Below are 17,592 nucleotides of genomic sequence, written 5' to 3'. Positions count from 1 at the left end.
TTGCAATCGCACACTGTCTTGACATTTTCAGTGAGTTATCTACCATGACCCCAAGATCTCTCCCTTGGTTAGTCTCTGCCAGTTCACACCCCATCAACTTGTATTTGTAGCTGGGATTCTTGGCCCCAATGTGCATTACTTTGCACTTGGCCACATTGAACCTCATCTGCCACGTTGACGCCAACTCACCCAGCCTCAACAGATCCCTTTGGAGTGCCTCACAATCCTCTCTGGTTCTCACCACCCTGAACAATTTAGTGTCATCTGCAAACTTGGCCACTTCACTGCTTACTCCCAACTCCAAATCATTTATGAACAAGTTAAAGAGCATGGGACCCAGTACTGAGCCCTGCGGCACCCCACTGTTTACTGTCCTCCACTGTGAACACTGCCCATTTATACTCACTCTCTGCTTCCTATTAATTAGCCAGTTTTTGATCCACAAGAGGACCTGTCCTTTTACTTCATGACTCTCAAGCTTACTAAGGAGCCTTTGATGAGGAACTTTATCAAAAGCTTTCTGGAAGTCAAGGTAAACAACATCTATTGGGTCTCCTTTGTCCACATGTTTGTTCACCCCCTCAAAGAATTTTAACAGGTTAGTTAGGCAAGATCTTCCCTTGCAGAACCCATGCTGAGTCTTCCTCAATAACCCGTGTTCATCAATGTGCCTACTCATTCTGTCCTTGATAATGGTTTCTACCAACTTTCCCGGTATTGAAGTCAGACTGACTGGCCTGTAATTTCCCGGATCTCCTCTGGAACCCTTTTTAAAGATGGGGGTGACATTTGCTACCTTCCAGTCCTCAGGAACGGAGGCAGATTTCAATGAAAGATTACATATTTTTGTCAAGTTCAACTTTGAGTTCTTTCAGAACTCTTGGATGTATGCCATCTGGACCTGGTGACTTATTAGTTTTTAATTCGTCTATTAGTTGTAGGACCTCCTCTCTTGTCACCTCAATCTGACTCAGGTCTTTCAACACCCCTTCCAAAATAAGTGGTTCTGGAGCAGGCAAACACTTCTCATCTTCCACAGTGAAGACGGAGGCAAAAAATGCATTCAGCTTCTCAGCCATTTCCCTATTCTCCTTCAGTAATCCTTTTACCCCTTGGTCATCTAGTCCAACCCCCTGCACAATGCAGGAAACTCACAAATACCTCCCCCCTAAATCCACAGGATCGTCATCGCTGTCTGAGGGCCATCTAGCCTCTGTTTAAAAATCTCCAAGCAATGAGAGCCCACTTTCATAGAATCCTAGAGTTGGAAGGGACCTCCAGGGTCATCTAGTCCAACCCCTGCACAGTGCAGGAAACTCACAAACACCTCCCCCTAAATTCACAGGAACTTCATCGCTGTCAGATGGCCATCTAGCCTCTGTTTAAAAACCTCCACAGAAGGAGAGCCCACCACCTCCTGAGGAAGCCTGTTCCACTGAGGAACCACTCTAATGCTCAGGAAGTTCTTCCTAATGTTGAGCTGGAAACTCTTCTGATTTAATTTCAACCCACTGGTTCTGGTTCGACCTTCCAGGGCCACAGAAAACCATTCCACACCCTCCCCAATATGAGAGCCCTTCAAATACTTGAAGATGGTGATCATATCAACACTCAGCCACCACCTCTCCAGGCTAAACGTGCCCAGCTCCTTCAACCTTTCTTCAAAGGACTTGGTCTAATATTGCTTGGACACAGATCTGGCAAGGAACCTTTAGGATTAATCCAGATATTGTTGCTTGAATTGGATATGTCTGGAGGGAATCCCCTTACCTGTTCTGCCTGCCTCTTTTCTGTCTGACTCAGGAGAAAACCTTCGGCCAGGGCCACCGCCTGGGAACTGGTCTCTGGCCCGCATCCTCTGGCCCAGCGCTGCATTTCCTGGGGCAGGATGGTCAGGAACTGCTCCAGGATCACCAGGTCCAGGATCTGCTTCTTGGAGTTCTTCTCTGGCTTCAGCCACTGGTTGCAGAGTCCATGGAGCTGGCTGCAAACCTCTCGGGGCCCACTGGCCTCATGGTAGCGGAATTGCCGGAATCGTTGGCAGTGTACGTCTGAGATTGCCACGAGCTCATCATGGATATCTGGCACTGGGCCTTCCCCAAATTCAACACCACTCTGACCATGTGTAGGATGGGTGCTTTTTCTTGTGGTCTTGCCAGTTCCAGGTCCTTCTGGGTTCTGCTCTTCCATCTCCTTCCCATTCTCTTGGGTCGCCTCTGACTGTGAAAAGATGTCTTTGCTCACTTGTCTACGAAGACAGGTTTCTCCCTTGGGTGGGTGGGTGGGGGAAGGCAGGCAGACAAGACAGAAAGAACACGCCAAAAGGAAAACAAAAATGAATGCAGATATACCACTGAAAATAGCAAACATTAATATACTCAAGACAGAGATACGGAAGAATTGCCAATGGGTCAGAACAAAAGCGCTTATTGTGGGTTGTAGACCAGTTTAATATCCTACCAAGCTATTTTAGATATGCCTGTTTAGTTCTTTGAGAAAGTTAACTGTCGATGGAGGCCTAGATCACAAATGTAACTAGGTTGGCATTTTTCATCTATTACTGTTGGATGGGTCTGTCACTGGTTGACAGATCACACCCAAAGAGTGCTTGTGAATGGTTCCTCGTAATCCTCTTGGAGAGGAGTGACAAGTGGAGTGCCTCAAGTATCTGTCCTGTTTTGTGCAACATCTTTATCAATGATTTGGATGAAGGAATAGAGGGCATGCTTATTAAATTTGCCAATGATCCTAGATTGGGTGAGGTAGCAAATACAGGAGAAGACAGAAGCAAGATACAAAGATGATCTTGACAGGCTGGAAAACTGGGCTGAAACAAAAAAAAGGAATTTTAATAAGATAAAGCTGCATTTAGGTAGGAAAAAAAATCAAATGTATCAGTGAAGGATGGGGGAGATGGCTTGGCAGTAGAATGTATGAAAAGGATCTAGGAGTCTTAGTGGATCATACGCTGAACATGAGTCAACAGTGTGACGCGGCGGCTAAAAAGGCAAATGCAATTTTGGGCTGTATCAACAGAAGTATAGTGTCCAAATCACGTGATGTGATGGTATCGCTTTACTCTGCTCTGGTTAGACCTCACTGAGAGTACTGTGTTCAGTTTTGGGCACTACAATTGGGCACGGCTGTTAATGAGGCTCCCCCGGTGGGAGCACATTCGGCCAGTGCTGAAAGAGCTGCACTGGCTGTCTGTTGCGTTCCAAGTCCATTTCAAGGTGTTGGTATTGACCTTTAAAGCTCTTTATGGTCAGGGGCCTGTCTATCTGTGGGACCGCCTTTCCTCATATATCCCCCAGAGAGCACTGTGTTCAGGGACAAAAAATCTGTTGTCTATCCCTGGACCAAAGGAGGCCAGGTTGCATTTGACACGAGCCAGGGCCTTCTCGGTGGCAGCACCAGAGTTTTGGAACGCTCTCCCGGAGTCCATAAGGGCCCTGCGGGACCTCCCTATGTTCCGCAGGGCCTGTAAGACCAAATTGTTTCAACAGGCCTTCGATGTCTAACTGACATCAGTTAGAGTACTCGGTGATCACCGTCCGAAAAGCAGAACCACAGAACCGCCAACATAGTAATGATACAGCACCATGAAATAGTTTTAAAAATATTTTAATTGTATTAACGTTTTATTGATTTATTGTTCTTAATTGTATAAAATGAATGTTGTAAGCCGCCCTGAGTCTGCTTGCGGAGAGGGCGAGATAAAAATTTAATGTAATAAATAAATAATGATAAATACAATTTAAGAAGGATATACACAAGTTGGATTGCATTCAGAGGAGAGCAACCAAAACTGTGAGGGGTCTGAAGATCAAGTCCTATGAGGAAAAGTTGAAGGAGCCGGGTATGTTTAGCCTAGAGAGGAGACAACTGAGAGGTGATATGATCACCATCCTCTTAAGTACTTGAAGGGCTGTCATCTAGAGCAGGGTTTCCCAAACTTTTCCCCCCTGTGGCCCGGTTATTTTTACAGATCTCCTTCATGGCCCACTAAAATTCAGGGGTGGAGCCAGGAGACTTTGGGGGTGGAGCTGGGAGACAGGAATTGTGTCGTAGAGCCGGGGGGAGAAAGGAAGAAAAACAGAGCTCAGGCTTTGCAGCCTGTGTCAGTCTTCAAGGCTAGCTTTTCTCTGCACAACACAGACATGGGGGAAGGAAGGAAACATAGCAGAGCTCATGCTTTGCTGGGGGCGGGGCTAGCTTTGGCTTTTCTTGTGACCCGGTGCCGGGTCGTGACCCTGCAAATGGGAAACACTGATCTAGAGGATGGTGCGGAATTGCTTTCTGTTGCCCCAGAAGATGGGACCAAAACCAGTGGGTTGAAATTAAATCAAAAGAGTATTTGGCTAACGTTAGGAAGAACTTTCTGACAGAGCGGTTCCTCAGTGGAACAGGCTTCTTCAGGAGATGGTGGGGGTCTCCTCATTTGGAGGTTTTTAAACAGAGGCTAGATGGCCATCTGACAGCAATGCTGATTCTGTGAATTAGGCAGATCATGAGAAGGAGGTCAGGAAGATATTTGTGGGGAGGTATTTGTGACGTTCCTGCATTGTGCAGGGCGCTGGACTAGGAAGACCCTGGAGATCCCTTCCAACTACGATTTTATGTTCTGCACCAAGCTAGACAATTGACTCCTCTTCCCATCTCACTCTGACTTAGCCATAGCAATTCATGCAACAGTCATCTTCAGGTCGGATTACTGTAACTCGCCCCACACAGGACTACCCTTGAGACTGTCCTGGCAACTGCAACTGGTCCAAAATGCACCAATGCAGGTTCTCACGGGAGCCCCACGCATCCAAGCAGTGCTCCAGCAGCTGCGCTGGCTCCAGATTGAATCCCGTATCAGGTTCAAGGTTCCGGTGTTAACCATCTAGGCACTAAATAACATATCCAAATGGTCTGGGACCAGCACGTCTAGGGGACTGCCTCTCCTGGTATGTCCCCAAAAGATATTGTGCTCATCTAATGACAACTTGCTAATTTGGAGGGACGGTGGCTCAGTGGTAGAGCATCTGCTTGGGAAGCAGAAGGTCCCAGGTTCAATCCCTGGCATCTCCAACTAAAAAGGGTCCAGGCAAATAGGTGTGAAAAGCCTCAGCTTGAGACCCTGGAGAGCCGCTGCCAGTCTGAGAAGACAATACTGACTTTGATGGACCGAGGGTCTGATTCAGTATAAGGCAGCTTCATATGTTCATCCCTCACCCATCAAACTCACAGTTTGCCCCAATCACATCCAGGCACAGTGATCCCTTACCACAGGAAAGGGCATCTTGGGCAAATTCCTGGGCTTGTCCTCTCTGCCCTGGCTCCAAAAAAGCTCCTTCAGCCTCAGGGAATGTAGCTTTTCTCTTCACGGATGGTGCCCACATCTGAAACATAAGCGAGGGAGAGGGGTGAAAGATAGAATGGGAAACAGACCAAGGAATAGATCAGCAGACCTGGTGGGTTTTCTGGAGCGATCAGAAATTCTCTAGTAGAACAGCCTGCTTAAGTAGGCCATGAAATTTTCCATTTGGATGATTAAGACTTGGACCCATGTCGGGCAGAGAACCTTTAGGGCAGGGGTGGTCAAACTGCTGCCCTGGAGCCACATGAAGCCCCCACGGCCCTGTTGGCCAGCTTGGAGAGCGTATTTGTCTCTTTAAATCACTTCGCCAAGCCAAGCCAGCCATCGGCTTGGAGAATGCATTTAAAGTTAGTTGCTTTCTTTCCCTCCCCACACCTTTTCCTTCCTTCCTTCCTTCCTTCCTTCCTTCCTTCCTTCCTTCCTTCCTTCCTTCCTTCCTTCCCTTGCAGCTCTCAAGCATATTGCATTCATGTCTTTGCAGCTCCTCAAACATCTGATGTTTATTCTATGAGACTCTTATGTGAAGCAAGTTTGACCACTTCTGCTTTAGGGTAACGCCAAATATCACTGTTTGAATATCTGGCCTTATCTGACAGCAATCCCCTCACCTGTTCTGGCTGCCTCTTCTCTACCTGACTCAGGAGGAAACCTTCAGCCAGGACCACCACCTGGGAACTGGTCTCCGGCCCACATCATCTGACCCAGCACTGCATTTTATGTAGCATTAAATGCCAACAATTCCTTTCAATTCTGTACGTAGGGCAAACCCACACCAGATCTTAACCCCCAAGAATCACAAGACTGAGAAACCAGAAGGAAAACATGTCAACTTTCCAGGACTAGAGATGTAAAATTTCTGGAAATTTTTTCGGTAAAAACGGAAATGTTGGGAAAAATTGAAAAAAAACCCTGAAAAAAGCACTTCTTTTTTCTTTTCTAGATTGAAAGTCATTCTGTTACTTTAGGAACATAAAATATGACTATGGACAACTTTACTTGGCATGAAATTATCACAACTAGCATATTAGAAATATAGTGTATCCGAACAGTTATTACAAACAGAATTTACTTTTTAAATAATATTTATTTGTAATTGTAGCAAATGGAGCAACAATCTCCTGAAGTGTTTACTAGTTTATGCGGAACAGACAAAAAAAACCCCTCCACAAAACAATTTTTAAAAATTCAGAAGTAACCATTATTCATATTTCCTCTCCACAGTATTAAATTTTTAAAAACTCATTCTCATAAAAAGAATTGAAGAGGGGGGAAGTGTATAGAAGAGAGTGTAGGACTGTTTCAATGAACGGGCATGACCTAGGACTTGCTTGTCTTTAGTGCACAGAAATTAGAATAATCTGATACCATACGTATTTTTTAGAAATGATTTGGAAAATATTTGAACACCTTCTCTTAAAATATTTTATTCACCGTGTTAAAATAAAACATTCCATAATCATTTTTTTCTTTTTTCTTTTTTTTCAATTTTTCAAAAAAAAAACAAAAAAGGCTTCAGGAAAAAAAATGGGTTTTTTTTTTTTAAATTTTTCTGGGCTTTTCCAGGCTTTCACATCGCTATCCAGGACACTCAATAGGGGACTTCAAAGTGCCTGTTTTATTGCAAAGAGATTTCAAAAACAGTGTAGAACAAGAGACTGCTGGATTATAAATTATTACAACATTCATGATGTTGGAAACCCCAGGGCTTAACAGAAATAATGAAGAATAGAACCAGAGAGGATTGTGAGGAACTCCAAAGGGACCTGTTGAGGCTGGGTGAGTGGGCGTCAACGTGGCAGATGCGGTTCAATGTGGCCAAGTGCAAAGTAATGCACATTGGGGCCAAGAATCCCAGCTGCAAATACAAGTTGATGGGTTGTGAACTGGCAGAGACTGACCAAGAGTGAGATCTTGGGGTCGTGGTAGATAACTCACTGAAAATGTCAAGACAGTGTGCGTTTGCAATAAAAAAGGCCAATGCCATGCTGGGAATTATTAGGAAGGGAATTGAAAACAAATCAGCCAGTATCATAATGCCCCTGTATAAATCGATGGTGCGGTCTCATTTGGAGTACTGTGTGCAGTTCTGGTTGCCGCACCTCAAAAAGGATATTATAGCATTGGAGAAAGTCCAGAAAAGGGCAACCAGAATGATTAAAGGGCTGGAACACTTTCCCTATGAAGAAAGGTTGAAATGCTTGGGACTCTTTAGCTTGGAGAAACGTTGACTGCGGTGTGACATGATAGAGGTTTACAAGATAATGCATGGGATGGAGAAAGTAGAGAAAGAGGTACTTTTCTCCCTTTCTCAAAATACAAGAACTCGTGGGCATTTGATGAAATTGCTAAGCAGACAGGTTAAAACGGATAAAAGGAAGTACTTCTTCACCCAAAGGGTGATTAACATGTGGAATTCACTGCCACAGGAGGTGGTGGCGGCCACAAGCATGGCCACCTTCAAGAGGGGTTTAGATAAAAATATGGAGCAGAGGTCCATCAGTGGCTATTAGCCACAGTGTGTTGGACTGGATGGGCCATTGGCCTGATCCAACATGGCTTCTCTTATGTTCTTATGATAGGGGCACCTACTTTGGAGGCTCATAGAACTGGACCCCCTGGTCCAACGTCTTTGAAACTTGGAAGGTATCCTGGGGAGAGGCACCGGATGCTATGCTGGAAATTTGGTGCCTCTATCTCAAAAAACGGTCCCGCCAGAGCCCCAGATACCCGCAGATCAATTCTCCAATATACCTATGGGAATTGGTCTTTATAGGGAATAACGGAGCGCCCAGTAGACATTCCCCCCCGCCCTTGCTTTCTGATGACCTTGAAATAGGGTTGCCGTCCAATTTAAGAAATATCTGGGGACTTTGGGGGAGGAGCCAGGAGACTTTGGGGGTGGAGCCAGCAGACATTAGGGGTGGAGCCAAGATCAAGGCTGTGACAAGCATAACTGAACTCCAAAGGGAGTTCTGGCCACCACATTTAAAGGGGCGGCACACCTTTTCAATGCCTTCCTTCCAAAGGAAATAATGAAGGAGAGGGGAACCTTCTTTTGGAGCTCATAGAATTGGACCCCCAGGTCCAATCTTTTTAAAACTTGGAGGGTATTTTGGGGAAAGGCACTAGATGCTATACTGAAAATTTGGTGCCTCTACCTCAAACTACAGCCCCCCCAGAGCCCCAGATACCCACAGATCCATGATTTTCTATGGTAATAAATCTCCCTAGGGAATAACAGAGTTCCCAGCAGACATGTCCCTCCCCTCCCCCCGCTTTCTGACGACCCTGAAGTGGGGGGAGGGTCTCCAAACCGGGGGATCCCCTGCCCCCACCTGGGGATTGGCGACTCTAAAGCCCACACGCAAAGAGGCCCCAGCTAAAAGCAGCCAAACCAACCACCCCCTGAAAAAAGGAAGGCTGGGCTTCAGCTACGGCACCTCCCCCTGCCATTGCAGCCAAGAAGGCAGGATCAAAAATGCAAACTCCGATGCAACATCTCCTCCCCTCCCTTACTTGCAGGAAGCCGGTGGGCAGAGCTCAGACGACAGCGAGGGACCGGGGATGATGCACGTCCAGGAAGGCAGCCCCGGCCCTAGCTCGGTTTGCAAGGGGAGGAGACACGTGCACGGATGAGGAACTGCGATTCGCTGCAATCCATACGGAGACTTCCGTAGGGGGAGGAGGGGGTTTCGTTCATAGGGAGGAAACAAGAGACGCTTAGAGAGTCGTAGAGGGGCGGTGGCCAAACTTGCTTAACGTAAGAGCCGCGTAGACTTAACATCAGAGGTCTGAGATCTGGAAGCAGGCAGGCAAACAGAGGGGAGGGAGAGAGAGGTGGAAAGAAAGCAACTTTAACTTTAAAATGCGTCCAAAGTGAAAAAGTCCCAGACTCTTTCATCATAGCGAAGGTGCCTCCGACTTCCTCTTCATCCAGTTTGGTATAGTGGTGAAGAACATAATAGAAGCCGTGTTGGATCAGGCCAATGGCCCATCCAGTCCAACAGTCTGTCACACAGCGGCTAATATATGTGTGTGTGTGTACACAGACACACATATATACATACATACATACATATACACACACACATACACACACACACTTATATACTGTGGCTAATAGCAAACTCTTATCTGGGAGAGCCAGATTTGATTCCCCACTCCTCCACTTGCACCTGCTGGAATGGCCATAGCTCTCACAGGGGTTGTCCTTGAAAGGGCAGCTGCTGGGAGAACTCTCTCAGCCCCATAGGGTGTCTGTTGTGGGGGAAGAAGATAGAGGAGATTGTAATCTGTTCTGAGTCTCTGATTCAGAGAGAAGTAAAGGTAAAAGGTAGTCCCCTGTGCAAGCACCGGTCATTTCTGACTGGGTGACGTTGCTCGGCAGACTTTTTACGGGGTGGTTTGCCATTGCCTTCCCCAGTCATCTACGCTTTCCCCCTAGCAAGCCAGGTACTCATTTGACCGACCTCAGAAGAATGGAAGGCTGAGTCAACCTGGAGCCGACTACCTGAGCCCAGCTTCCGCTGGGATCGAACGCAGGTCATGAGCAGAGGGCTCCGACTGCAGTACTGCAGCTTTACCACTCTGCGCCACGGGGCTCTTCTTCAGAGAGAAGGGCGGGGTATAAATCTGCTATCTTCTTCTTCCTGGTACCCTCCGGTGTACTTTTCCAGCTCTGCAGTGTCCTTTTTGAGATACAGTGATTAGAACTGCGGTTATTCCAAATGAGACGGCATCATAGATCTATACAAGGCCATTACAATATTGGACATTCTCAATCCTTTTCCTAACAACCCATAACATAGAGTTTGCCTCTTTCACGACTAAAGCACACTGGGTTGACACTTTCACTGAGCTATGCACTATGGGTTAGAACAGGGGTCCTCAAACCAAGGCCCGCGGGCCAGATGCGGCCCGCTGAGGACGTTTATGCGGCCCGCCGGGTTATGGCAAAATCAGACCGGAAGTGACATTCGACCTAAACTTGCGTTAGCAACGCACACTTCCGGCACTGGGCTGAGGCGGTGGAGACAGAGTGTGAGGTGATACCGAGGTGAGGTGAGTTCCCAGGCCGAGGTGTGTGGTGTGGGGAAGGGGGAGAGAGAGATTCAGAAGACGGAGAACTGACAGCCCGCGGCCTTGTACAGTAACGGCAGTCCGGCCCTCCAACAGTCTGAGGGACAGTGAACTGGCCCCCTATTTAAAAAGTTTGAGGACCCCTGGGTTAGAGGGTTGTGTTACCAACCCTGTTACCAACCCTGTCAAGAGTCCTGGCCAGATCAGCTCAGAGCCCCCGTTCACCACTGGGAGTCTAACTGCACACCTTGGTCCCGGCTACACCTAGACTTTGCGGGGGCATACCAGGGTCAAATATTCTTCATCCTGGTTGTCAAACATGTGGCCCAGGGGCCGAATCAGGCGCCCGGAGGACTTCCATCAAGCCCCCGAACAACTGGGTGTCATCTGCTTCCCTCTCCCCCTCTGTTGCTTCCTTCTGCATAACAGCTTGCTTTGCAAGGCTTGCTCAGTGGCACGGAGCAAAGCCTCCATTTTCTCCGTTGGCTGATGCTCCTCCCTTGGGGCGATAGGGACAAGGAATAGCTTGCATTGCCAGGCTCTCTCAATCATGCAGCAGAGCTACTGAGCCAAGCCTCTCTTCCTTCTATTGGCTGAGGCGCCTCCCCCTCCTGATCCCCTGGGGAAGGAAGGAAAGAGCCAGAGCTTCCTTTGCAATGTTCCCTGGATCCCATGGGAGAAATGCAAAGAAAGCACCTTTTAGACTGACTGGTAATGTTTTAAGCATGTTTTAAAAAATAATAATAATCCTTAATTGTGTTTGTCTGTGTCCTTTTTAAAGTTTATATCTCTGCTACCTAATCTTAAATAGGTACACACGGCCTGGCTTGGCCCAACCCAACCTGGCCTGGCACAACGAGGCCTCATTTATGTCAGATCCGGCCCTCAGAACAAATGAGTTTGACATTTCTACACTGATCTGAGTCTCAGTCTCAACAAGTTCTGATCCCATCAGCCTGTACTTGAAGTCGAGATGTTTTTGTCCCAGTGTGCATCATTTTATCGTTACTGATATTGTTGCCACGTCCAATTCAAGAAATATCTGGGGACTTTGGGGGTGGAGCAATGAGACTTTGGGGGTGGAGCCAGGAGACATTGGGGGTGGAGCCAAGATCAAGGCTGTGACAAGCATAATTGAACTCCAAAGGGAGTTCTGGCCATCACATTTAAAGGGACGGCACACCTTTTCAATTCCTTCCTTCCATAGGAAATAATGAAGGATAGGGGCACCTTTTTGGGGGGCTCATAGAATTGGACCCCCTGGTCCAAACTTTTTGAAACTTGGGGGGTATTTTGGGGAGAGGCACTAGATGCTATACTGAAAATTTGGTGCCTCTACCCCAAAACATAGCCCCCCCCCCCAGAGCCCCAGATACCTGTGGATTAATTCTCCATGATTTTCTATGGGAATAAATCTACATAGGGAATAACAGAGTTCCCAGCAGACATTTCTCTCCCCTCCCCCCCCCCGCTTTCTGACGACCCTGAAGCGGGGGGAGGGTCTCCAAACTGGGGGATCCCCTGCCCCCACCTGGGGATTGGCAACCCTATTGCCCACTTACCAAGTTCGTGGAGATTCTCTTCACAATCAGCCTCAGTTCTCGCCACCCTGATTATTATTTTTCAAGTGCAAACATTGATTTCGTAAATCAGACTTCTGTGCTGCTCTCACATGGCTCAGAGTGGTGAACGGCAATATAAAACACATTCAATTTTTAAAAATTCACAATAAAATAACACACATTTGCAAATCTAGGGATTACAAGAAAGGGGAGGCGGTTGCTACAATTTCTACAACTGAAGACTTACGGTAAACCTCTCTTAATAATAACTTAATTGCTGTATTAACTTAATAGCAGTAACATCAAGCCATCTTTATATATACTGAGTTTGTAGCACCGTTAAGTTTTACTGGATTTTAGACTATTTATGTAATTTAATTAATGTATGAACAGTTTTATATTGTTATTGTTTGATTTTATTGTTGTTGTATCATGGTATGCACCATGTCCTGTAAACCGCCCTGAGCCTGCCTTGGCGGGGAGGGCGGGGTATAAATAATAATAATTATTATTATTTGGGATAAAAAGGTACAGGTAGTCCCCTGTGCAAGCACCAGTCATTTCCAACTCTGTGAACTAACCATATTAATTTAATTGAATTAACATTCATTATATTCTTCCCTTCTTTTAACCTATTTCTATCCCTTTTCCAGTTCTTATATTTAAATGCGCTAATATTCCTCATGCCCCTTTAAATCCAAAAATCTCCTTTTTCTCCAAGGAATAGAAATTAAACTGAATGATGATTTTTCATTTCCAAATATCATCATCTGTATCTTTCAGAATTTCAAAGCTTTTAAAAATGTGAATTTGCTGTGTCATTTATTGTGCCGATTGATTGATAGTTTATACATCTTTTCTAAAAAAAGTATAAGCAATATAACAGTTATATGAGAAGTGTATACCAAATATTTAAGGAGAGAAGATTAAGCAGATGGTATAGAATGGCAACCCATTTGAAACAAAGCAGGAGTCAAGTGGCACCTTTAAGACCAACCCATTTTTATTTAGAACGTCAGCTTTCGCGTGCTCTTAAGCACACTTCATCGGACGAGGAATCCAGCACAGTGAGCAAAGCCATACAGAGCTGAGCAGAGCCATACAGAGCTGTCTCCGACCCTGGAGAACTGAAGTGAGCCATTGCAAGGCTACTCCACAGACTCTTAAGTTGGCGAGGCGTGGGCCAAAAGATAATTATCTACCATTTTGAATATGGCCATCAGATCTAACAGCAGCAGCAGAGCAGACCAGCCTCAATCCAGCTGTCTGTGGAGATAGTCTGTTAGGGCGACCGGCACTGTCTCCGTCCCATGACTAGGGTGGAAGCCAGAGTGGAATGGGTCAAAGGGCGATGTGTCCTCCAGGAAACTTGAGCTGCTCTGCCATCGCTCTCTCAGTTCCCTTGCCCAGAACATAAGAGAAGCCATGTTGGATCAGGCCAATGGCCCATCCAGTCCAACACTCTGTGTCACATAAGAACATAAGAGAAGCCATGTTGGATCAGGCCAATGCCCCATCCAGTCCAACACTGTGTCACACAGCGGCCAATATATGTTTGTGTGTATACACACACACACACACATATATACTGTGGCTAATAGCCACTGATGGACCTCTGCTCCATATTTTTATCCAATCCCCTCTTAAAGCTGGCTATGCTTGTAGCCGCCACCACCTTCTGTAGCAGTGAATTCCACATATTAATCACCCTTCGGGTGAAGAAGTACTTCCTTTTATCCGTTTTAACCTGACTTGAATGAAAGATTCAAGATTGGTAAGTAATTGGCTGCATCCAATGGATCTAAGGACGCCTTTTTCAAGAGGGACTTCTTTTAAACCCCCTGGATAGACCCCAGTGGTTTTAAAAAACAAATCTTTATTGGAAGTTGTAGAAGAATAACAATCACACTAGTAACAGAATTATGATACTAGTACGATGCTATACCAAAAATACCATGGTATAACAATTACCGAACCAACAGGAAAGACACCTATTGCCAGACGGATAGTGTAACAAGCAGAGTAAAAACACATCTACATAAAATAAAGTTAGGAGTATGTGCTGATAATTGCACTATATATTAATCCCAGGGCTTTTTTTGTAGCTGGAACTCCTTTGCATATTAGGCCACACATTCCTGATGCAGCCAGTCCTCCAAGAGCTTACAGCAGGCCCTTTAGGAAGACCTTGTAAGCTCTTAGAAGATTGGCTACATCAGGGGGGCGTGGCCTAAGATGCAAAGGAGTGCTACCAAAAAAGCCCCGATTCATACAACAATCCTAACCAAATTCCTGCGAAGAAGATTCAAAGCGTCATGGTACCAATGTTCCATACCGTAACTTTTCAGCCTCAAATCCTGTGCCGTGAATTCCAGAAAAGGGACAGATCGATCGTGTCCACTGGGGGCTCCCGTATTTCATCACCACTGGTCGTCACCAGCCATGACGGACGTGGGTCTAAGAGGCATGTGGTCGGCTTGACAGCACCCAAGATCCTGTTGAGGTCAGCTAGGAGAGCTGGCTAAAGTTGTCAAGCACTGAATCCAAAGACAGCCAAGGGGCCTCAGGTTCTCTCACTGGGTCAACAATGGCGGGCAGGTCATAGTGGAACGATTAAGATTTCAGCTGCAAAAAAAAAGCTCGCAAATAACTCACAGCAAAAGGCTGAATTTCTTGTATTTTGGGCTCTCCCTGAATGGGAGGTTAAAGATCTAATTCAGGGGTGGCCAAACTGTGGCTCGGGAGCCACATGTGGCTCTCTCACACATGTTGTGTGGCCCTTGAAGCCCCCACTGCCCCTTTAGCTGGCTTGGAGAAGGCATTTCTTTCTCTAAATAGTTTCTTCAAGCCAAGCCAATCAGCAGCTTGGAGAATGCATTTTTAAGTTAAAGTTGCTTTCTTTCCACCTTTCCCTTCCTGCTTCCCATCTATTTGCTTTCCTTCCTTCCTTCCTGTCTTGTGTCAGACTCTGTTCATTGATGTTATTTCTGAATATTGATTACTAGCCCTATTGATCAATAAAAGATACATGCTTACTAATCCATGCTGATATGCAATAGTAGAAGGGGGGAGCCATGTAAGGGCTAGCCCCAGAGTAGTTTCCCAGGAATATCAAAGGTTGTGAGTGAGGCTTTGAAGTAGAGAATGTCTGGGCAGATTCTCAACTCCTCCCTAGAGCCGGCAAGGACACCGCCGCAGGTAAATGTAACCACCAACGGAAAGAGATAAGGGGAGGCCATGTGAAATGTAGCACAGGCAAAGACAGCCTTTGTTTTGGGAATTAGGATTAGATGTGATTGCTTTGATTTGTAATGTTAAATACCAATGTCTCGAACTGTTAGCCATCAGTTCCAATGTCTATCATGCTGAAGTAACTTCGGAGTATACAATAAATGCAACTTTGTTTCAAATAATCAAGCTTGCTTATTTTGGGAACTTCAATTAACCTTTGCTGACATCTTGAGGCTCTCAAAACATCTGACAATCATTTCTTGTGGCTCTCAAACATCTGATGTTTATTCTATGTGGCTCTTATGTTAAGAACGTTTGGCCACCCCTCATCTAGTTACTCTAAATAATTGAACCAGACAAGAACTAGCAGATGCGATGGAAGCTGCAAAGAAATCTCTTTTTGCCGCTTTCACTGCCATCTCACAGGTCTTCATAAATGACGTATAGGATGCTCTTATAGCTTCATCAGGAGGCCGGAGCTAATCTCACGCTAGCTATCAGAATTCTCACTTCATCCCCCCCCCCCGAGCTCCATTGTATACCATGGAGCCAGGTTGGGGTACGAAGGAAAAGCAGCAATTTCAAAGAATTTCATCACTGGCTTCAGAGAGCTGGGTACTCCAGTCCTCTATCAGCTCATCTAAAGAATCTCTGGGAGATAACTGTAGCCGTGAAATCAAAAGACTTAATTAAAAGATTAAAGGGTTGGAACACTTTCCCTATGAAGAAAGGTTAAAACACTTGGGGCTCTTTAGCTTGGAGAAACGGCAACTGCAGGGTGACATGGTAGAGGTTTACAAGATTATGCATGGGATGGAGAAAGCATGGGATGGAGAAAGCAGAGGAAGAAGTACTTTTCTCCCTTTCTCACAATACAAGAACTCGTGGGCATTCGATGAAATTGCTGAGCAGTCAGGTTAAAACGGATAGAAGGAAGTACTTCACCCAAAGGGTAATTAACATGTGGAATTCACTGCCACAAGAGGTGATGGCGGCTACAAGCATAGCCAGCTTCAAGAGGGGGTTAGATAAAAATATGGAGCAGAGGTCCATCAGTGGCTATTAGCTATATACACACACTGTGGCTAATAGCCACTGATGGACCTCTGCTCCATATTTTTATCTAACCCCCTCTTGAAGCTGGCTATATATATATATTTGGCCACTGTGTGACACAGAGTGTTGGACTGGATGGGCCACTGGCCTGATCCAACAGGGCTTCTCTTATGTTCTTATGTGACACAGAGTGTTGGTCTGGATGGGCCACTGGCCTGATCCAACATGGCTTCCCTTATGTTCTTATGTGACACAGAGTGTTGGACTGGATGGGCCACTGGCCTGATCCAGCATGGCTTCTCTTATGTTCTTAAGACGTTTGCTCCTTGGGAGGACAGCTATGGTGAACCTGGGCAGTATAATAAAAAGTAGACACATCACCCTGCCAACAAAAGTCCGTATAGTCAAAGCGATGGTTCATTGACTACACTAAAGGCTTTCATTGTGTGGATCATAGCAAACTGTGGCAAGTCCTTAAAGAGATGGGAGTACCAGACCACCTCACATGTCTCCTGAGAAACCTGTATAAGGGTCAAGAAGCAACTGTCAGAACGGAATATGGAACAACTGATTGGTTTAGAACAGGAATTCGACAATACTACTGGGAATACCATTGCTTTGACTATACGGACTTTTGTTGGCAGGGTGATGTCTCTACTTTTTATTATGCTGCCCAGGTTCGCCATAGCTGTCCTCCCAAGGAGCAAACGTCTTTTAATTTCAGGGCTACAGTCACCATCGGCAGTGATCTTGGATCCCAGAAATGTGAAGTCTGTCCCTACTTCCATGTCTTCCCTTTCTATTTGCCAAGGTGTGATGGGGCCGGATGCCATGATCTTAGTTTTTTTGATGTTGAGTTTCAAGCCTACTTTTGTGCTCTCCTCTTTCACCCTCAAGAAGAGGTTCTTTAGGTCCTCCTCACTTTCTGCAATTAGAGTGGTGTCATCTGCATATCTGAGGTTGTTTTTCCCGGCAATCTTAATCCCGGCTTGTGCTTCATCCAGGCCAGCATTCCGGATGATGTACTCTGCATATAAATTAAATAAGCAGGGTGACAATATACATCCTTGTCGAACGTTTCCTCTTCTAAACCAATCAGTTGTTCCATATCCCGTTCTGACAGTTGCTTCTTGACCCTTATACAGGTTTCTCAGGAGACATTGAGGTGGTCTGGTACTCCCATCTCTTTAAGGACTTGCCACAGTTTGTTGTGATCCACACAGTCAAAGGCTTTAGCATAGTCAATGAAGCAGAAATAGACGTTTTTCTGGTACTCTTGTGCTTTCTTCATAATCCAGC

The 17,592-nt window shown here is 45.9% G+C and overlaps 1 protein-coding gene across 2 annotated transcripts in view; it reads right to left on the bottom strand.

The window, feature by feature from the left end:
* The window catches only part of LOC132571070 (zinc finger protein 436-like), a 342,318-nt gene that overhangs the window by 13,645 nt on the left and 311,081 nt on the right, over positions 1 to 17,592 (bottom strand). The window contains exons 1-3 of one of the 2 annotated variants that reach the window (XM_060237730.1): positions 8,882 to 8,987; positions 5,273 to 5,387; positions 1,771 to 2,268 (exon numbers count right to left, since the gene is read on the bottom strand). In XM_060237730.1, the coding sequence (XP_060093713.1) occupies positions 1,771 to 2,268; positions 5,273 to 5,287 (513 nt within the window). In that variant the 5' untranslated portion in view covers positions 5,288 to 5,387; positions 8,882 to 8,987. Of the gene's footprint in view, positions 1 to 1,770; positions 2,269 to 5,272; positions 5,388 to 8,881; positions 8,988 to 17,592 lie in introns of those variants that run through there. The other variant, XM_060237732.1, reaches the window with a different exon arrangement.

Source organism: Heteronotia binoei, chromosome 5 (genome assembly GCF_032191835.1).
Source record: "Heteronotia binoei isolate CCM8104 ecotype False Entrance Well chromosome 5, APGP_CSIRO_Hbin_v1, whole genome shotgun sequence".
Classification (NCBI taxonomy): Eukaryota; Metazoa; Chordata; class Lepidosauria; order Squamata; family Gekkonidae; genus Heteronotia; species Heteronotia binoei.
Note: the sequence above shows the minus strand (reverse complement) of the source record. Positions and strands in the feature narration are given on the sequence as shown.